Here is a 22,021-nt window from a genome sequence, read left to right on the forward strand (position 1 = left end):
TAGTTAAAAGCTGACTTAAACTCACACTCCTACCGGACAAAAGACCAGCCCCATGGCCTGGCATCCCAGACCTTGGTGATAATGACAATGTCAGCAAGAACCGTTTACCACGTCATCTGCTGGGCACCTTCTGTATGCGAGTTACCTAGGGCTTGATGAAATTTCACAACAACCTCTGAGCCAAGAACTATCATCCTTATCCTACAGTGGGGAAACTGAGGCTCAGAGAGAAGTCAGTCAGGGTAAGTGAGCCACTGAAGGGGGGCAATTCAGCCAAAGGTCTGTCTTTAAGCTGGCACTGTCGTTTCCAGCTCTGGTAACCTGCCAGATGTTGGGGTAAAAACCACTGTAGGGAAACCGACGAGGTGGTGGGAATAAGGGACATTCCCCCTTGGAAGGGAAGGCTGAGCGGGAGGCCTTTCAGGGCCAACTGACCCCCCACTCCCCCTCAGGAGGCTGCCACTCCACCCCTGAAAGAATCCAGAGCACATAGGGGGGAGCGGTGGGGGGTGGGGGGAGACAGCCTCAGCATCTGTGCCTGTGAGTCAAATACCCCAGTGGACAGGACTGGGCCAGGGCCACAGCAGGCCTCGCACATGGTGGCAGCCAAGGGCTGGGTGACACCTGCCCTGCCCAGCCCACCGCCAGCACACGCCCTCCTCCAGGTCTGTCGGGGCTGTCTTTCCCCCCCTGCTCCCGGAGCCTGGTGGGGCAGCGTGAGCCAGCAGGGGAGGTGGATTTCTTCTAGCTACCGACTCAGAAAAACAGGGCTCTTTTGAAAGAGGTTTCAAGTTGGACACGGGTTCAGGCAGCCGCTACTCATGCCAGCCACGGATCATCAGAGGAAGCGGCCTTGCAGCAGCCACAGGGCCAGGGGAGACCCCAGGGGGAGGGAGACCCTGGCCTCAGACAGCCGCCCTGAGGTCTGGGCGGCTCCTTGGGTCCGACTGAGGCTGTCAGAAGGACAGTGCCAGAGCGTGCCCAGGGCTTCCCGCTCCCTCAGCCAGGATGTGCCCCTCTGCTCACACCAGGACGGGCCCAGCACGCCTCAGACATTCCTGCAGGTGCACGTGGCTTTGCGCTGACAAACAGGTCACTCTCGTTGCATCTACTCATCCCTAAGTTCACGGAGCAAGAGTCAGGGCAGAAGGACCCCACACGATCCAAACCTCTGCCTCTTGGGGAGGACGGCACGACGGCCACGTGCTCTCCCTGCCATGCCGCTGGGTAGTCATGACAGTTGCTCACTGCCAGAGGCACCCCGCGCCTCCCCACCTCCCCACGCCTCCTGAAACAGGTCCCAGGCTGCCTCCAGTTCCTACCGCTAGGGTTACTGACCGGCTGGTCTCATTTCAGGCCCTGGAATTACGATGCATTGCTGGACCCGCATTCATCTGAAGGAGGGGGCAGAGCAGCCACACGGAACAAGTCTTGTGCTTTTTATTATTCTTTATTTATTGGTCCTACCACGTGACCCTTACCAGGCCCATGTTCCTATGTGCACTGGCTTTGCAGACATTTGCACCAGACGCCCGTGTCCCAAGTCGAGACTGACCGTTCCTTCCTACTCCTTTTCCAGGCTCTGCCTCACTTTCTCAGAATTAGAATGCATTTTTGTTTGTTTGTTTGTTTGTTTGTTTGTTTGTTTGTTTGGGTCTGTGTAAAGGTTCCTTGGCAGGAGAACATGCATATGATCTTAAAATAAAGACAACATTCTGACACTAAGGTAATGCACAGAAAAAATACAGTACTCAGACATCATTGCAAATAAATACCCCATACAGGTGAAGTTATTGTAAATGTAACATTATTTCTTAAGGACCGACACTGTAATAGAAGGTAAAAATAGGGGTCCCTACAACTAGGAAGAAGAAATGCTTATTCCAGGAAACAGAATTCTTTGACCCTTGCTACTTATATATTATTATAATTTGTCCTTTATTTTGGAGAAGAGAGGACACTTTCTTCTTCTGTGAGTACCAATTTTACCGTATGCACAGCCTCACCCAGCAAACCCGACGGGACACAGCCCTGGACTGCTGAGGGGCTTCACCGAGTTCTGTTTCCTGAAATTAACAGCGATTAGTTACACCAAGCAAGAGAATACAGAACGTCTCTTCCTCACATTTGCAAAGAATACTACGGCTAGCCCTCACCCCTGCACGAGGCCGACAGCCGGCGCCCCTGCCGCCCGCTCTTCACAAACATGGCGTGTCGTCCACACCGCTGGCTTAGCTTGTCCCTCAAGTCCATTTGGTTCCCAAAGCACACTCGAGGTGTGTGTTCACTTTCCTTTTCTCAGCCCCTGAATTTGCAAGGATCTGCACAGTAAAGAATCACTGACTAACAGAATTTTGCACAATCGCTGTTTTCTTTCCCTCGATGAAGATGCCCAGGTTCAGGTATGACGGTGCGCACCCGTTCACACCTACTGGTCCACACTGGCCTTCAACATTCCCAACTAGCTCCTCACCGTCCATTTTAGAGCACGAACTGCGCTGGGACACCTCCCTTAACTGATGAAGGCACTACTGGCAATGATTACTAACAAAAAGGCGTTGAGACAGAACACCCTAGAAACCGACGGCTGTAGGATTTTCTAAGTGTGCCACAATCTGGCACAACAACCAGAGTAACAAAACAATTCCAATTTGGAATTTCACTGGTACAGTTGTATAAAATTCTGTTAATCAGTCATGCTTCACGATGTCCTAAAACCCAGAAGATTCTGGAATTTGTAGGTAATACTACTCATTCAATAATTTATCTTTTTGTTTTCAAGTGCCTATTACTGTTTAACCAGAGCAAGGTCAAGTTTTCTTCTTGTTACATTGAACTATTCCTAAGAATAATAATAATACAATATGAAAAACCCCAGAATTGGAATACCCTGGATTTCTTAATGAACATGGCATTTAAAATCTGTAATTTCAAACATGAACCATAATGCCGCATAACCTAAAAGGCTGCTGAACCACAGCGTGGCTACGACTGGCCGAGCTCCTTGCCGGGTCGAGGCCTTCACCTAAACAGTCTAGAGCTACACGCTGGGGAAACACGTCCGTGCCACGTGCTGACACCAGATCAACACGGCGGGAGCTAAGACGGAGCGCTACAGGACCACGAGACAGACCACGGCATCTGAGACCGTCTCTATGGGAGGGATTAAGGAAGCAAATATAATAATATCAAAATATCAAAAGTGCACAGGTTGATGGGATATAAAAGGGCATCTGTAACAGGGAGACCCCGGTGTTGAGCGTTTCTAGCGGGTTCTAAGCGAGCCTGATGGCCGCTGTCCGAGCAGGTTCTTCAGCACCGTACAGGCAAGCAGCTGGCGGCATTCTCAACATTAAAGCTTTATGTCCTCTGCCATTAAACACTCAGGGAATGCTAACTTGGAAAGAACTGCAGTGGCATATCCAAACAGGTTTCTAAGTGGACTTTTAGGCTGCCCTTCCTTCCTCTGCGTGGGCCCGCGGGAGGGGGAGGGGCTGCAGTGTGACAGGGCCGCGGCCGAGTCCTCCCGGCAGCTACTCTACAGCTGAAAACGGGAGAAAACAAGACAGCGTTAGAACCGGCACCGGCCCGACCACCGAAGCTCTGGCCGGGCGAGGACGTGGTGCGTTAGTCGGCAGCAGATGCGGAGAAGACCTGCGTGGGTTAGGGGGGCCGTGCCTTGTGTGGACAAGAAGCTGCGTGCCAGGCTCGGCGGAGGGAAGAAGCGACGTGCGGGGCCAGCGGGCAGCCAGGCCCCTGGAAGACCCCTCCTCGGGCGGGAGGGGGCCTCGAGACCCAGCCTCCCGTCAGCAGAGCGGCCCGACCCCTGTCTTCCTGCTCCGGCCGTTGGCCAAACCCAAGGTGGTCCACGCAGCACCTGGAGTCTGCTGGGGATGGGGGGAGGGGCGGGAGCTGTGTGAGGGCAGCGCAGATGCTCCCCGGGGCCATGGAGAGACGAGGCAAGAAGCCCTTCGGGGAGAAGACCGCTGCAGCCTCGCGTCACGCAGCCCCCACTGGGCGACAGGGGTAAATACTGAGAAGTCCTGCTCCCAAATGTGGGAACTCGTGTGGCATGATGCCAAACACCGGGAGCAGAGAGCCCTGCAGCTGCTCACCTGCCACTACCTCTGCGGCCGCACGGCTGGGGCAGGCCACGCACCCGCTGTGGGGTCCCAAACGGGCCTGGGCCCAGGCGGGGTGCCCTTCCCACACAGGGCTGGGCTCTGGCTACAGACGTGGGAGCCCCTCGTTTTAGAGCCCTGTGATTGGGATCTGATCGCGAGCAGAGAGTGGAAAACCCACCCCGGAGGCTGGGGAACCCCTAAGTATAAAAGGACGGGCTCCCTGTGAGGACAGAGTCTGGCCAGGCACTTAAGAAGTTTTTCTCTTGGAAAAAAAAGACAAACCCCAGGCCTGGGACCTGCCGATGTGTCACCTCACAGGCCACCAGACAGGCGTGCAGATCTCAGAGAGGCTGAGCCTGCTGAGCCCTGGTGTCAGGTGTGGCGGGCGTGTCTGAGCCACGTGAGCACGAGCGGGAGGGCCCCCCCCCCCCCCGGCCCACAGGCGCCTGGGCTGGAGGACGCGGGGCTGCGGGAGGGAATTCTGTTCTCGTGACCCAAATACGACGTGCAGCGAGATGCCGCACAAACTACGAAGGAATTGTCTCTGTAAACCGTGCCAAGCCACGCGCATCGGCTGAGGCCGTGCCTCGCACTCGGGCCAGAACCTCGAACTGCTGCCGGTCCCGGCGTCGCCGCGCATCAGACACGTGCGGGGAACATGCAAGTTTCCACTCCGGCTCTGTCCCCCTCCCCCTGCAGGAGCCGACGGCGCACAGGCCCTGGGAAGCCACGTTTTTGCAAGGACACCCCCCTCCCGCCGCCACCGAGAGAGTAGCTGCTATGAAGGGCGGTCCCGAGGGGTGAGAACAGACACCAAGCTCACAGGGTCCAGGTGGAAGAGCACGCCGCCTCGGCCAAATCCTTCCCTCTGCGCATTAGTCACGGTTAAGACCAGCCTAGCACCGCAGTCCCGCTGCTGCTGGGTTAGTGGAGGAGAAGCGGACGGGTGGCGTGCGGCAGGGTAGCGGCAGCTGCGGCCCCGTGGCCCTAATCGCAGTAAATGTTATACTTCTCGCCGCAGAGCACCTGGGTGGCGAGCCCGGCACCCTCGGCCCTGTCGCTGGCGCAGGCGCAGGTGTGACTTACGCTCGGGGTGCCCGGCTTGGCCTTGGAGGCGGCCTTGGCGCGGCCCCGCCGGGTCTGCTCGTGGTCCAGCTCGAGCAGCTCCAGCCGCTGGGTCAGCGCCAGCTTCTGCTGGATGGCCATGCGCAGCAGAGAGTTGAGCGTCTTCTTCTCGTCCTCGGCGGCTGCCAGCTGCCGCTGCATCTCATCCAGCTGCGTGATGTACTCGTCACACCTGTGGGGGCGCCAGAGGCAAGAGCGTGGCTGCGGACCTGCACGGAGGGCCTGGCGGGGCGGGCGGGCGGGCGGGAACAGACTGTGCCCTCAGCGATTCCGCTTTCTCTGGGAAGGGCTCCCAAGCTGGTTTTCTCTAAGGGAGGTGGCCAGGGCATCCAGCCCTCACGGGCAGGACTTGGCATGTTCCCGGATCAGTGCATGCACACAGTAGGTGCTTAGTAAGCCACCTAATGGCAACCAGAGTCTGCGAGAGGCACGTATGGACGCACCCCTGTGCGTCCTCTGCTTCCCTGGGACATGTGCCCCTCTCCTCGTGGAGCTGGGAGAGAGAAACACCCACTCCAGGTCTGTCCCTGAGGGAGGCAGCGCTGGGCACACTGTCCCTCACCCCCATCCGCCATGGTCCTCCTGCTCCAGGGAGTGAGTCTGTGACCTCGGCTGCATTGGAGAATTCAGCCAAGTTCTTAAACAAAACAGGCTGCAGAAGTGGGGTTTCCAGACACCCACGTGCAGAGAAGCTGGTGGTGAGGTCTTTCCCAAGCTCCACCCAGGAGGAGAGGGAGCCCCTGGCGAAGCCTAGAGTCTTCTCTCCTGGTCTCTGCCCCTCTTCTCCTACACGGAGGAGCAGGAGCCCCGATCCAGTTTCTAACCCCATCTAACCCACAGCCTCAACCCTCCCCAGCCTCAAGAAGGCCCTGCCCTGGGTGTCTGCCCAACACCAGCCAGCAGATGGCACCGTGCCCCCGGCTGGCGGAAACCCCCGAACCCAGGCCCCCAAGAAGCCCCCAGCAATGACTTCCAGGCGGAGGCACCTGGGCACAGGCGTCCGCAGCTGGCTGCCCTCCCCAGCCCAATCCCCGACCGGCAGGTCAGATGGGGCACCCCGGGACCCTGCCCCCCGCCTTGCAGGGAACCGTCCCTGTGAATCCACATACTTTTCAGGGAGTCAGGGGGCTAACTCCTCGTCTGTGAGCCCGTGCCCCCTTCACACCTCGCGCCTCCAGCCCGCCCACTGGGACCTGGCCTCTTGGCCTCCTCGTCTTGCGTGTAAACCAAGGACAACGCTGGCCCTGCAGCCACGGGAGCAGCGGGCGTTACCTGGTGGCAAACATGGCCCGCAGCGAGGAGAAGGTGGCCGCGTCCTCCTTGAGGGCCTTCAGCTCGTTACGCAGCTTCATCATGGTCTCGGTCACCATGGCCTTCTCATTCTCGTACTTGCTCTTCAGGTTGGCCAGGGCCACCTCGGCCGTCTGCGGATCACACACAGAGGGCACACAGTTGAGGAACGCGGGCAGGGGTCCGCCTGCCTCGGGGAGTCACGCTGGGGGCCCCAGGAGGGAGGAGCCCCGCCCGCCCTGCCCACTGGCCCCGCACCTGCTTGTTGGCCTTGAGGACCGTGCGCAGCGTGGTGATCTGCTCCCGCTTGGTGCTCAGCAGAGACTTCAACTTGAGGATCTCCTCCATGAGTGCCTCCCGGTCCTTATCCGAGGCAGGGCCCAGCTCCTGGGAGGCCAGGCGCTGCCGCGACAGCTCTGTGGTGCGGTCCACGGCTGCCTGCAGGTGCCTGATCTGGTCGCGGATGATGGCGATCAGGTTGTAGATGTTCATGGGCTCCCGGCGTGGGTCACTCAGGGGCGAGGGCAGGGAAGGGCTGGGCGAAGGGCTGCTGTCCCCGGCCCCCGCCTCCACGGCCGGCGGTCCTTTGGGCAGGACAGGCGAGCGGCGCTCGCGGGCCTCGGGGCTGCCGTGGCCGGCGCCAGCCGCGCCCTCTCGGTAGTAGTCCAGCACGACGCGGGTGGGTGTCTCGTTGTTGCACATGCACACGTGGTGGTAGAGGTTGGCCAGCTCCTCGCTGAAGGTCACCAGCTCGTCCTGGGCCACGCTCAGGCTGCCCTGCGTCTCACCCGCAACATCACTCACCTTCTTCAGCTCCGCCTGCAGCCGGGCCAGCAGCTCGCGGTCCTGGCGGCCGGCCTTCTCCAGCAGGGAGACCTTCTCGGTGAGCGCCTGGCTCTCGGCCTCGTGCTGGCCCTTCTCCTCCGCGTGCCGGGCCTCGCCGGCCTCGTGTGCGCTGCGCAGGGCTTTCAGCTGCTCTCGGAGCTCAGTGGCCTCTGCCAGGGCCGCGCGGTACTTGCAAGCCAGGATCTCAGGGCCGTTGATGTCCACCTCGTAGTAGTCACCATCCTCGTGGCTGTCCCGCTCCTTCTCGCTGTCCAGGGCCGTCCGCCGCTCCTTGCCGGCCTGCAGGCGCCGCAGGGCGCTGAGGTTCTCCGTGAGGCGGCTCACCTCCTCGTGTTGCTCCGACAGGGCGCCCCGCGCCTGCTCCAGCTGCTTCTGTGTGTCCTGCAGTGTCGTCAGCAGGCCCATCTTCTCCCGCTCCAGCTGCAAAAGCACAGGAGGCCCGTCACCGGCCCGCAGGGGCCACACACTCGCAGGACCCCGCCCGCGCCACCGCTGTCACCCTGCAGGTCTGTTAGCACGTGCCTTGGGCGTGTCACGTCCACAGAGGCTGCCCAGAGGCTGGGGGGCCCCTCCATGGAGATGCGAGGACAAGGGGACAGGTGGGGTGTGGGGGTGGGGGGATTCTGTTCCGTGAAGAGCAGGAAACCCTGAGGTGACTCATCCACAGGACACGGTGCGGGAGCCCACGCGGGGCACCACGAGCGGGCGCAAGGAAAACTGGTGACCAGGGGCCTACTGCTCCAGCACCTCCCCCGCAGCACCGCAGACCCACTTGCGGCAACAACACAGACTTTACAGGAAACACAAATGAGAGGACGGGGGGCAGGACTGGAGGTGGGCAGGACCGGAGGTGGGCAGGACTGGAGGTGGGGACGGCACGCGTGGCCCCAGGGACCCGAGGCACCTGCACCAGCTGCTGCTTCAGCTTCTGGATCTCGGAGATGTTGAGCTCGCTGAGGAGGTCGGACACCAGGCTGGGGGAGGGCGGGGCGAGACCGTCCTTGGAGGGCGTGGAGGTTCTGTTGTCGAGCGGCAGCTTGGCCAGGCCGCCGTGCTCGAAGCCGTTGGCCAGAGCCTCAGCGTCGTCGCCAAGCTTGAGGCCGTCCAGGGAGACGTGCAGGTGGCTGGTGTAGAGGGAGTCGTTGATGCTCATGTAGTGGGACAGCTCCTTGCGCAGACTGAGCTTCTGCTCGCGCTCTGTCTTCAGCGTCTCCAGCGCCTCCTCCAGCTGCCGCTCCGAGATCTCCTTGAGCCTGATGGCGTCCTCCAGCTGGCTGTTGAGGTACTCGGTCTCCTCCTCCAGACGCTTGATCTCGTGCTTGAGGCCCTCGAACTCCACCTGGAAAAGAGCAGCACTCTCCTGTGCCTGAGCGACGGGGGGGCTCCGCGGCAGGGGATGGGGTGCTGGGGAGGGAGGTGGTCTGGGCACGAGGTGCACAGGAACATCAGCCCACACCCGGGACACTCGTGCACGTGCAACGTGCGCTGCTCACTCGGCCGGAGACACTACGGAAATCAGAATACACACATCCCTGCCGCAAATGTGCCCAGTTACTTAAAATGCTACCAGGTATACCCTGGCTTTAAATCTTATAAAACTGGGGGTGCCTGGGCAGCTCAGTAGGTTGGGCATCTGACTCTTGCCTTCAGCTCAGGTCATGATCCCCAGGTTGTGGGGATCAAGCCCCACGCTGGCTCTGCGCCAAGCCCGGAGCCTGCGTAAGATTCTCTCTCAAAATAAAAAATCAAAGGTAAATAAATTCTACACAGCTACTTAATTAACATTAAATATTTTAAGAAATATAAAACACGTACCTACATGTGTGCTATGACCATCACTCCTAATCGTATCTCAGAGGTCACAGGTACAGGCGCCCTGCGTCTCGGGGGCAACCAGCCCTACAGGCAGAGCTGAGTTCTCTGGTCTAGGAGAGGCCGGGGCCTGGCTGCACCTCCGTCCCCGGAAGTGTGCTGTGCAGCCCTGGGCTCGGCTGTGGGGAAGGAGGCAGGGCAGCACCCTGGGAGCACGGACACTTGCCTGGTTCTGCCTGAGCACGGACACCTGCTTCTGCAGGCTGATGTTCTCCTCCTCCAGCTCCGAGTAGTCCTGCAGCAGACGGGCCTCTCGGAACTTGTACTCCTTGATATCATCCCGCAGCCGGCCACGCTGGGTCTCCACGTTCTGGTTGATCTGCCGAGAAGAAGTGGGGTGTGGGCAGCCGACCACGGGCAGTGTGCTCTGGGGTGCACAGTAATGGGTCTCAGCCTGATCTGACCCCTGGTGTCCTCATCTGTGAAATGGCTAAAAGCAGTTCCTTCCCTCACAGGCTGCAGCTACTTGAACAGCTCAGCACACCTGGCCCAGCGATGCCTCCTCGGCACCCTGATCCCAGAGAAACAAAAACAGGTCCACACAGAAACTTGTGCCCAAGTGTTCAGGCAGCATTACTCACAGCAACCAAATATGGAAACATCCCAAAAGCTCACCAACCGATGAGCAAATAAACAATATGTGGTCCCATCACACAAGGGGATGTCATTCAGCTATAACACGGGCTGCGGTGAACCCTGAACCACCACGAGGTGGTGTTCCCACTGTGTGATCCCACACACGGGACGTGGGCAGAGCAGGCTAATCCACAGAGAGAGAGAAGGCAGGAAGTGGGGTGGGAGGGGTAGGGAGTACCTGGAGGGGCTTCCCTCTGGAGTGATGGAAAATTCAGGGATGGATCTGGGACGGTGCATGAATCTGTGTGCACACTGAGCGGGTGAGCCGTCAGGGATGTGGATTATGTCACACATCCTTGAGGGTGCAGGTATCACGCGGAGAAAGTGGCCGACACAGACCTGTGCGCACTGCGCGACCGAGACTCAGGATTTCCCAACCTGCCACCACCAGGCGCTGGGCCCCTCGACCTCAGTCCTTCCGACATTCCGGCAGTCCTGGGTGTTACAGGAAGTTCAGCAGCCCCCTGCCCGCTGGAGGCAGCTCCATCCCGCCCTGAGGCAACTGAAACCGTTGCAGACACAGCCAGCAACCCCTCGGGGTAGGGCTGACCCTACAACAAACTGTCTCCCACCCGCCCTGTTTCCACGCTCCAGGCGGCATCTGGTGCCCCCAGGCCAGGCCGGCCCACCAGCGTCCTCAGGTGGAAAGCCGTCGCCTCCCAGACCCCCTTCTTCTGCCCTCTCCCCTGACACACAGCCTCTCCACTGGTGCTAGGCCTTCTCGTGATCACATCCATGCTTTGCAGACAAGATTCCAAGATTCCGTGCAGGGAAAACCAGTACAATAATGCTGCACTGGGAAAATGAAATAGGACCAGGAAGAAAAACATGAGAGCAACAGGAGGAGGGAGTTGTTCTACACAAGCACTCCTGACAATGTCACTACCAGAGTCTCCAGCAAAGTGACCCAAGGAGGTGGCCAAAAGCTGACAACAGAAGAAACAGACACCAAGTTACAGACTGGAGGAAAATCAAGGCCCACCCAGAGAGCAAAACTCCTGTTGAACAGGAAAAAATAAGTAAAATAACACAGGAGGAGTGGCGACAAGACGAAACACAGTTACTCCCATTTATCCGGAGGGGCAGCTGGAAACGCCTAACGACACTGCGCTCGGTCCTCAGTGCGGGCCGCTTCCCGCCACGGTCAGTGTCAGAGCCAACTTGGTGCAGCATCGGGCCCAATGCCAGTCTAGCTGCCACCATGCTGACTGCACGGGTGAGAGTGACATGTGACTTAGCAGAGCACCCTCCATCGTGCCGTGGGCCTCATCCAATTAGCCAGAAGTCGTAAAGAACAGACCAGAATTCTCAGGAAGGAGGAATTCTGCCTCCAGATCCCTTCAGACTCCAGCTGTTCCCCAGGTCTCCAGCCTTTGGCCCACCCGGCAGATTCTGGACCCACGCGCCCCCACAATCACAAGAGCCGATTCCTGACACTAACTCTCTCACTCACACACACAGTGTCTCTGGGTCTATTGCTCCGGACAGTCCTCACCACCAACACGATGACGGATCTGTAAGAACTGGGACTGTGTGCTCACCACTGCCGCGCGGCCACAGCAGGCTGGTGCCTCCCAACTGCGGCTCGGCCCACCCTGGCCCGATGCACCTGCAGGGAGCACCGGTCCACTCTGCACAGAGGACACAGGAGGGGAGATGGGGGGTTGGCCCTGAGAGGGACAGAAAGAGGAGGTGCTGCCTGCCAGGGGCCCCCCAGGCCCTCCGCACCCCAGAACCTGAGCACCAGGCAGCACTACTGAGGTGAAGCTGCACACGGCCTTTGTCCTTCATTGAAAGTTAACTGTCATCCTGTAAGACCACCCTTGGAAAGTGCACACCTCAGCGGCTTTAGTTTGCTCCGTGTTCACGGCTACCCAGACCCAGAGCACTTCCTCACTTCCCGTGAAGGACAAGAAGTGCTTGCTCATCCGCCCACTGGAAGCGCCTCGCTCTCTGTCCTAAGTCACTTTGTTTGGGTGCAGGAGTTGCTCTAACATGTGTGGCACGGCCTGGCACAGCCACCTGGGGTGGAAGCCCCGGCCTGAAACCGGCCAGCTACCCGCAGGTTTGTACGGCAAGACCAACAGGCTGGAAGGCCGACCAGATTGCGGAAACAGAAGCAAGGGGCAGTGGCCCCCACGGCCAGGGCCAACTCGGCCTTCCCAACCCAGAGTGACGTGTCTGTGGTGCGGCCCACCTGGGTGCCCAGGAGTCACGTCCCACCCTGCTCTGTCGCCAGGAACTATGACACAGCCTCCACTCATAAGCACCGGGGCCGACGAAGAGCACACGGGCCCCGTGGGCAGCCAGGTAAGGCGCGCGCAGCCCACAAGCTGGCCCAGACGCCAGGTGGCAGGTGAGGGCGCCGCGTGCTGATGCTGCGGGAACCCAACACCTCACTCTGGTTCCCACACAGACAGGGCACCTCCGCCTGGCCCACACCCGACTCCAAGGCTTTCAAACAAGCTCCAACTGGCTACCACACAGTGTGGTTTTCCCCAAAGTCAGCATCTTCTCCCAAGGAGCCTGTCAACAGCGGCCCTGATGACGGGCACAAGGTGCAGACACGCGGCCCCAACAGGGTGCAGCCCAAGTGGACAAGGTGGGGCACACGAGGACCCCCCAGACCTCAGCTTCCTCGTCGGCAAAACAGGTGTGACAACGGGGCTGGCCTCCGAGCCCCCAGCCCATCTACCCAACATGCTCACACCTCAGCCCCCAGCTGCCCTGAGGAGAGTGTGGGAGCAGACACTGCCCTTCAGTGAGGAAAGTGCGCAAGGGCCCATGGAGGGCAGGCACGTGGGACTCACTCCAGCGAGATGGCAGTCCTCATGTGGACAGAGAAGCACCTTCGTCCTTCCAGCCAGGCCTCTGCCCACGCTCCCTGTCCACCCCAAGAGGGAGGGAGGCTCCCCAGGTGGATGTGTGTGGGGCGGGGGTGGGGGGACAGACGTGCCTGGAAGGTTCTAGACCAGGGGTGACACTCTAGGTCTGGGTGATGGGGGAGGAGGAGGAGCAAGGAGACAGAGACAGGAAGGAGCATCGGGAGAGGGACCCCAGGGACCAGCCTCACTTGGGTGCTTATGACAGCCAGACAGAGGGACACAAAGTGGTCCCACGGGTGGGGGCTCTCTCCTCCTGGCCCTCCACTGTACCTCCCACTGCCCTTCTCCCAGGGGTTCCTAGGGAGGTGCTGAGAGATGACCCAGCTGGACCCACCGTCTCAAGGCAGGCACTGAAGCTGGTCTGACCAGAGTCCTGGGATGGGCCAAGCAATGTGGCTTCTGCAGGGATGGGGCTGGTTCCAAAGCTCTGTTGTACACGTGGCAGTTGAGAGACCCACGGGACTAGATACCTTAGTGGAACTAACTGTATATAATACACTAGAACTGGGTTCCTAGGAAGCCGTGCCCACAGCTGCAGCCACCAGAAGAGCTGGCCCTGGGGAGGCAGGACGGGGCACGGCAGGTGCGCCTGCCTGGGCCCAGGAGGCACCTTCTCCTGGCTGTGCAGGGATCCCCAAAGTGCCTGGGCAGGTAAGGGTTTTCCTGTGAGACTGCAGAGGCCAGGGGAGGAGTGTTCACCGTGTGTGTGTGTGTGTGTGTGTGTGTGTGTGTGTGTGTGGCGGGGGGGAAGGGCGCCACCCCAGGGGCCAGTTGGGTCCAGCCCTGCTGCCCAGGAGGAATGTGCACTTCCCCATGGAGTCCAGTCCCTCATCCCGTGTGAGGCTCCACCCCTGCTGCCTCCTCCACATGCCCACGTCTCCTCCTCCACCTCCAGGCTGTCTTCCATCCCCTGGTTTGGACCAGGCGTCCTCCCACCCCAGCACCCCCCCCACCCCCCCCCCACCCCACGCTGAAGAGTCCACCCGGCACCTGGCGAGGCTGCTCTTGACCCACCGCCCATCTCAGCTCATGACCAATGCCTGGCCTCCTTCCAGCAGGCTCCTGGCAGCCTGGACGCCACCACAGCAATCAAGCCCTTTTGGCTCCCACCCTGGGCGGCGGGGGTGGCGGGCACAGAATTCTGCTGGGACATCTCTGTCATTTACTCCTGGGCCCAGACACACAGGGTCCACCAAGGCAGCAAGGACAGGGCCCACCAGGACAAAAAGACCACCTGAGCAGATGATGCTGACTCCTCTCCGACCCAGTCCTGCTTCTCAAGGGCAGCCCCCACCCCCTCCCCAGGGCAAACCTCTGGAAGGCCTCAGTGGGCACACAACCTGACTCTGCCTCCAGCCAACTGTGGCCACGCCCGGCTCCCTGGGACTCTGCCTCTCCATCTGTAAGACGGGGCTCAAGATCATGTCCCAGGACAGAAGCTGGTTGGGCCTGTCCACACACTGTGCAGAGGTCAGAGGTCAGCACCCTAAAGCTGCCAGCCTGGTGACCCTGCTCCTTGCTTTCCCCACCTGTGAGATGAGGGAAGTATCTGGACGCCCACAGAGTCACTGAGAGAGTGAGTTCTGGGGCAGCTGGAACCGTCCCATGTGCGGAGTATGTCTGTCATACGGGTCACACGATAGTGGCCCCTGGACCCGCCTGGGAAGCTGGCAAGCCTAGGTGGACACCTAGGCTGACTGTCACAGGGGGGTTTGGTCAGAGGGCACTGTGCAGCTGGCGCATCACTGCACCGGGATGGCGGCAGGACTGGGCACAGGAAGGCCCAGCTATCCTCGTGGCGGGGTGTCTGCCGGGGGACCCTGCACGACCCGCACAGCCACATCACACCAAGGCAGGTGCAGGGCGGCACTTTTCAGGGACGCCTGGCGCTGTGTTCTCCTAGTCCAGGAAGGAGCTTGGCACAGCGGCCTGGCAAAGGCCACAAGGCCAGGACCGGCAGAAGAGTGATGGAAGCAGGGTACAGAAGGGGCTGGCGGTGGCAGGGATGCTGCCTGGGGGCAGTGGGGCCCTGTGGGGCAACAGGCAGGGCCCGGAGAGAAAGAGGCACAGCTGTGAGGGTGTGGGTGTGGGGAGGGGCAGGCTTCCTCCCGAGGCCCCACCAAACCTGCCCTTGTGTGGGCCTGGCTGAGCTCATTTCCTGACGCCCAAACCCAGGAGTCAGCAGCTCACCGGGGCTCTCCTGACAGCCCACGCAGGTCCTTCTGGAAGAGGAAAAGAGCAGCACCAGGCTGGCTGGGTAAGTGCCTGCACTGGCTGTTCTGGGCCAGGGGGCCTGGCCAGCAGTGAGGCTGAGACACCTCGGGGGTCAAATCCACACCCCCAGCGGCCCCTCCTCCCATCCCAAGCAGGGTAATCCGGTGGGAGGAAATGAAATCATGCACTCTGGCCCCACACAGCCGAGGATGGCCCGCCTCCCTGATCCAAGCCAGCCCCCCCCAGGCCCACAGGCCTCGATGACCTCTGACCCCAAACCGGGGGGGGGGGGGCGACTGCTCCCCACTGCTACCAGGCCCTGAGCTCTGTCCCAAATCCCGGCAGAGTCCCCTCCAAGTCCCGTGGGATCCCGACTGCCCCGTACCCTCGACTGTGGAACTCTGTGCTGGCCACCACTCAGAACTGTCTGTCCATCTGGTCACCTGTCACTGCCACCCCCCCCCCCTCGCCTGCCGCCTCCCCGCTCCGTTGAACAGAGGGCAGAGAGTAGGTCTCCCTGTGGCCCAGAGCAAGCAAGGCCCCTTCCCCTCCCGATGAGAACCCAGAGGTCCCAGTCTGGAGGACAGCAGCACAGCCCTCTACCTCCCTGCCCTCCCGTCTCTGCCGGGCTCGCTGGTTACCTCCTTCAGCTCCTGCGCCACGGACGCCAGGCGCTCGCTCTCCGACTGAGTGTTGGTGAGCACGTTCCGCAGCTGCTTCAGCTCCGTCTGCAGCTCCAGCACCTTGCGCACATAGTACTGCTCCTTGGAGGCCGACTCCTGGATCAGACTCTCCTCCCGGCTCTCGCCGTCCGCGGCTACCTTCTTGTGGTTCGTGTGCGCCTGTCCAAATGCCTGCACAGAGACCAGATGCTCATAAAAGGGAGGCCAATGCCAGCTAGCCCTGCAGCCAGACACCCCGGTGTGCACACGCCGGACATCGGGGAAGGACACGATCAGACACAGTGGAAGCTGGACAGGGGCTGCTGGACACCTAAGGGCTACACGGGGCTGCAGGGCTACTGGTCAGGTGGGGGGACCGGGCCAGGGAGGAGCTAGGTGGGGGCTGATGGCCAAGTGGGGCCAGACTAGGGAAGGACCCGGGCCCAGTCGGGGGACTGGCTGGGGGCTCAGTGAGACAAGGTGGGGATGGGAACCCAGCCCCACTCTGTGCAGCAGTCTCCCTCAGAAGTCAGGCTGCTGACCCAGGGGCCAGGCAGAGAGATCCTGCCCTAGGCAGGTCTGAGGTCCACGCAGCGCTGCTCTGCCCGACTCTGACCCCTCTGTTTACCCATCCTGGGAGGGTGGGGCCCAGGCCAAGTGGTGGGACGGGAGCGTGAACCAGGATATTCAGAACCAGTGGACAGACCAGTACGTGTGCCCCAGTTGGGAGACCCCACCTACCCACCCAGAGCATGGGTGGAAAGCTAGCTCAAAGTACCAGAGGGGAGAGAACACTGCCATCCCCACCCCCAGACCTAGGCAAGGAGGCTCTGTGCCCAGGCTCAGGGAGGAGCCCCCATGGGTGAGTGCAACCTGCCGTGGCCACAGCTGCGAGGACGTGATCCCTGCGTGTCCTCTCTGGTGGCCCCTTTCCCACTGGCCACCCATGCAGAATCTTTGCAGGGCTCCTGGCTCGAGGAAGAAAAACACAATCCATGGAGGGCTGCTGAGGAAGAAGGAAGTTGATGTCTCTGTTTCTTGAGAGAAACGGGGGCATTTTCACTTATTTGCTATTCTATACGAGGTATAGGAATTCTGTCCAAGAAAACAATTGGGGAAATATGTATAAGGAAAAGGGTGTTACTGAGCAAGACCGGTTCTGATCTAACAACTGAAAATGTAAGAGCTGGCAGGGGATGGGCTAGACGAGGTGGGGACTGGCTGGGAGAACTGCTCTCCTTCCAGAGGACGGGGTCTTGCTCATCTGTCCCCAGCCGCCAACACAGACTGCTCTGGCAAGAGGCGTGTCTTTTCAAACCAGATCAGCTCAGCTCTGTCCCTTCTGATGCTGTCCTCCTGCAGTCCAGTTCCAGGGAAAGAGGAGACAAATCACAGATTCTGGTCCATCCCGGGTGGACAGGACATGGCCCATTCTGGGTGGCAGTCCCAACCCCCAGCCACACAGCCGTCCTGGGTGTGCCAGAACCTGCCAGGCTTCTCACAGGACAGGTGCCCTGGAAAGCACCTGGAAAGTCCAGGAAAGAGCTGAGGGGTCTCTCCAACTTCCAGACAAGCGTAAGGGGGTGACCTGGGAAGAACACTCGTGACCCTCAAGCTGGAGCGTGGACATCTCACCAGGCGTTGAAGCGACCTCAGAGGCCGTCCCGAGGCAAGACGGCTACGTGCTATGACACACGCAGGCGTGAGCACACTCACGTCCAGGCCTGCCGGCCTTGGCCCAAATGTTCGCCTCTGTCTAGCCCTCACCCTGCCCACGAGCACAGAGGTGACTTTTCAGAGACAACAGGGCTGGAGGCTTACACCTCCTGCTGAGCTAGTAAGACAGTAACAGGACTGGGTCTGGCTCCCATGTGCAAAAGCTACAATAACTGAGACCTTTACGTGACTAAGCAATAATTTTCAAGTCACTGGACATCAGGCAGCGAGACACAGGTGATCTCCATGACAGCCCACCCCCCCCTCCACCAGGGGAACCCTGACCATGGTGCAAAGAGACAGTGGCAGGTGGGCCAGACAACCTGGGGTCAGGTGGTGCTACAGGACAACGGACAAGGCAGCAAGGTGGCAGACCTGCGGACAGAGGGGACAATCAGTGCACACCTGTGAAAGAACCACCAGGTGGGCCATGCAGAGGGACAGATGGAGCAATCCCACTGCTCCCCCAGGCTGAAAGCAGCACGCTTCCAGCAACCACAGGGGAGCCCTAAGCCACCAGGGCAAGCAGGGGGAGCACCTACAGGGCCCAGTGGAGCTGGGGAGTGCTTTCTGGGCCTGAACAACGAGGCATGGGACACACAGGAACAACAGCACCATCTCCCAGCTCTGAGAAACTGGCAGCGAGAGGGAAGGGAAACTGGTCCATGGCGATGAGAGTCAGGCTGTCGCCTGGCAGACTGATTTCTACAGGCTCAGGAAGCAGACCAAACACTGGAGCAGGGACCCAGAAGACGCAGAGGATGGAATTACAAAGCGTGACGTTAAGGGGGCACTGGATGGGATCACCAGCAGAAGATAAGATTAGGAAACTTGAAGAAACAGCAATGAAACACACAGAAAAAGAAAAACTAAAAAAATAAAGAGCACATGAGTGAGCGGGGGGACAACTTCAAGGAGCTTCACACACTGGCAACTAGAGTCCCCAGGGGACAGAAAGGGGTGAGGATAAAAGTACCTGAAACAAAATAATGGCTGAAAAATTCCCAAATCTGATAGAAACTACAAATCTACAGACAGTAGCAGCCCACTGCCCCTGAGCACAAGCGAAGTGAAAAAAGCTACACCGAAGCACATCACAAAACTCTTCAAAGCTAGTGGTGCAGAGAAAACACTAAAATCACCTGGAGGGAGAAGACGCGCTTCAGCTCATAAAGAAGCACACAAGATGACAACAGATTTCTCTGACGAGCCGGGAGATGGAGGAACGTCTCGACAGAACAAAACGAAACAAACCCATTAACAAAGAGCTACACCCAGTGGAAACTTCACAAACAGAGGTGAAATGAGACTTCAGACAGACAAGTGCTGAATTTATCACCAGCAGACTTGCATTACAAAGACGTTAAATTAAATCCTTCAGGCAGAAGAAAAACAATACCAGATGGAAATCTAGATTTAGGAGAAGGAAGTGCAAGTGCCAGAAATGATAAGTATGGAATAAATACAAAAGGTTCGTCTTATTATTTAAGTCCCTTTAAAAGACCATTAACTGGAGACTCAATGCAACCCCTATCAAGATTCCAATGGCCTTTTTTGCAGAAATGGAAATTCATATGAGATTGCAAGGGGCCCAGAATAGCTAAAACAATACTGAAAACAAAGCAGGAAGACTCAAATTCCCTATTTCAAAACTTAACATAATGCTACAGTGATCAAGAGAGCGTGGTACTGGCATAAGATAGACAACACAGACCAATGGAACAGAAGAGTCCAGAAATGAACCCTTGCATATGTGGTCAATTGATTTTTGACAAATGTACAGAGATAATTCAGTGATGAAAGAATTGTTTTCCAACAAAATGGTGCTGGGACAAATGGACATCCACATGCAAAGAATGAAGCTGAACCCCCACCTCACATCATATACACAATTAACTCAACATGGATCAGAGACCTAAATGTAAGAACTCAAACTACAACTCTCAGAAGAAAAAACAGGGATAAATCTTCATGACCTTGTTGGCAACAGGTTCTTAACCTGTGACACCATAAGCATGAGCAAAAACAACAAAAACCAGATAAATTGGACTTCGTAAAAATTAAAACATTTGTGTATCAAAGAACGCCATCAAGTAAAAAGACAACCTACATGACAGGAGAAAATACTTTGAAATCTTGTATCTGATAGGCTGTAATGTCTAGAATGTATGAAGAACTCCTGTAACTCAACAATAAGAAGACAAACAACCCAATTTAAAAATGGACAAAGGGTCTGAAGAGACATTTCTCCAAAGAAAATAAACAAGCAACCAGCAAGTTCATGAGAAGATGCTCCACGTCAGTAGACATGAGGGAAATGGAGTCAAAACCACAAGGAGATAGCACCTCACACCCACTAGGATAGCTGTAATAATAAAAACAAGGGGATGGGGGGAACAAGTGTTAGCAAAAATATGAAAACATCGGACCCCTCATGCATTGCTGGAGGGAATATAAAATGGTGCAGCTGTGGAAAACAGCCTGGCAGATCCTTGAAAAGTTAAACATGGAGTGCCATATGGTCCCGCAATTCCACTCCTGGGTACAGACCCAAGAAAAATGAAAAATACATCCATACCACAACTTGAACACTAATTTTTGTAATAGCCAAAAAGTGGAAACAACCCAAATGTCCACCAATTGGTAAATGGATAAACAAAATGCGGTCTACCTACACAATGAAGTGTTACTTGGTAATAAAAAGAAATGAATTACTGACATGTGGTATAATACACATGGACCTTAAAAATATTCTGCTTCATGAAAAAAGCCAGTCACAAAGGACCACATATTGTAGGATTCCCTTTACATGAGATGTCTCAACGGGCAAATCTATAGAAGACTGCAAGCGGACGGGCGGTCACCCAGGGCTGGGGGTGGGGCTGGGAGGCCAGAGGGGTGATGGCTAAGGTTCCTGGTACCTTTTTGGGCTAGTGAAGATGTTCTAAAATTGGTTTTATACAGATGCACAAGTCTATGAAAACACTAGAAGCCACTGAACTGTACATTTTTAAGTAATCTCTACACCCAACATGGGGCTCAAATCCACAACCCTGAGATCAAGAGTGACAAGGTCCACTGACTGAACCAGCCCAGAGTCCCTGAACTGTACAATTTAAATGAGTTAATTTCATGGTATGTGAATTATACAAATAAATAAAGCTGTTAAAATAAACTTGTTTACAAAAGTTAGAGGCTAGAAAAAGATAAACTATGCTAATAGTCATCAAAAGAAAGCTGGAATGCTCCATTAATATTAGATAAAGTAGATTTCACTGCAAAGAATATTACCAGGAACAGAGGGTCGTTTCACAACAATGAGGTTACTTTTCAAAGAAAACATAATTCCAAATATATACATCTAATAACAGAGCCTCAAAATATATGAAGTAAAAACTGATAGAACTACAAGAATAAACAAATCCTAATTTATAGCTGGAAGACTCCAAGGCTGTCTCTCAGCGATTCCCACACTCAGAAGACAGAGCATCGGCATGGACACAGAAGACACAGACAACACTACGGACTAGCCTGACCCAATGGACGTGTGTGGGGCCCCACCCAAAAGCAGCAGCACACACGTTCTTTTCAGGGAGACATGGAAGGGACACTTAGCCAGACAGACCATATTCTGGGCCATACAAAGTAAATGCTCTGCCCACAGGGAATTACATGAGAAATCAGTAATAGAAAGATATGTTTAGAAAAATCTCTAAATATTTGGCAACTAAATAACACACTTCTAAATAATGCATGGGTCAAAGACGAAATCAGAAAGGAAATACTTTCTAAGTATTTTTTTAGCCGAATAAAAGTGAAACCAACATGAGAATTTGTGGGATGCCACGAAAGCAAGTACTTACGAGGATATTTATAGCACTAAATGACCATTTAGAAAAAAAAGAACAATCCGATCAGTAATCTTAGCTTCCGTCTCAAAAATGAGGCCAGGTGCTGCATGTGAAGCTGAAGGCGTAGCTCACAGCCCTGTAGTGTTGAGCTGGTAGGAGCCCGGTGCTCAAACCAGCTTACCACGCTGGCTTCCCTCCAAGGTTTTGCCCAAATGGTCCCAGGGCCTCCTCCAGGCCGAGGGATGAAGGCTTTTGAGTCCTGCCCGATGGCTGCCCTGGTCCTACCTCCATGCCCTAGTAGTTCTGGTTCCCTTGGACTGAAGACAGACCCCATAAACCCCGTGGAGCGTGGCTTTGCACCCTCCATACAGGCTGTGCACGCCTTAGGAGAGGGCTGTTCTCGTTCTCGTGTATGGTGGGTGTTTGGGCCCTGTGCCTCTGATGAGAGGTCAGCCAGTCACGTGGTCTCCCTTCCCAGACAGGGCTTGTGTATTTATTCAGACCTTCAACAAACACTGGATACAGCATGGGTAGGGGACTGAGTCACACCCTGCCTAAAATCTTTGTAGGGGGTGGGTGTGATTCGAACAACCAACTACTCAGGAAAACAGTAGGTGCTAACACTAAGTACATGCCCATTCCTGGACCCTCAATTCCCACTCGTACTGGAGAGAAATACTTACTGGAGAGAAATACACGTGTGTATGAAAAGATATGTTTATAGGAGCATAATTTACCAAAGCCCCAAACCAGACAGTTCCCAGAGGTCTATCAACAGAAGGAAAGGCTGTGATCCAGTC

The 22,021-nt window shown here is 57.0% G+C and overlaps 1 protein-coding gene across 2 annotated transcripts in view; it reads right to left on the reverse strand.

Moving 5' to 3' along the window:
- Positions 1-1,434: 1,434 nt before the first annotated feature.
- BICD2 (BICD cargo adaptor 2) overlaps positions 1,435-22,021 on the reverse strand; it is a 45,578-nt gene continuing 24,991 nt past the window's right edge. Inside the window, exons 2-8 of one of the 2 annotated variants that reach the window (XM_047100523.1) lie at positions 15,634-15,846; positions 9,424-9,576; positions 8,290-8,724; positions 6,798-7,805; positions 6,522-6,673; positions 5,211-5,421; positions 1,435-3,544 (exon numbers count right to left, since the gene is read on the reverse strand). In XM_047100523.1, the coding sequence (XP_046956479.1) occupies positions 3,539-3,544; positions 5,211-5,421; positions 6,522-6,673; positions 6,798-7,805; positions 8,290-8,724; positions 9,424-9,576; positions 15,634-15,846 (2,178 nt within the window). In that variant the 3' untranslated portion in view covers positions 1,435-3,538. Of the gene's footprint in view, positions 5,422-6,521; positions 6,674-6,797; positions 7,806-8,289; positions 8,725-9,423; positions 9,577-15,633; positions 15,847-22,021 lie in introns of both variants that reach the window. The other variant, XM_047100522.1, reaches the window with a different exon arrangement.

This window comes from Lynx rufus, unplaced genomic scaffold (assembly GCF_022079265.1).
Source record: "Lynx rufus isolate CCGP_SWC_20201006 ecotype Redwood Valley unplaced genomic scaffold, mLynRuf1.p SCAF_10, whole genome shotgun sequence".
In the NCBI taxonomy this organism is placed as follows: Eukaryota; Metazoa; Chordata; class Mammalia; order Carnivora; family Felidae; genus Lynx; species Lynx rufus.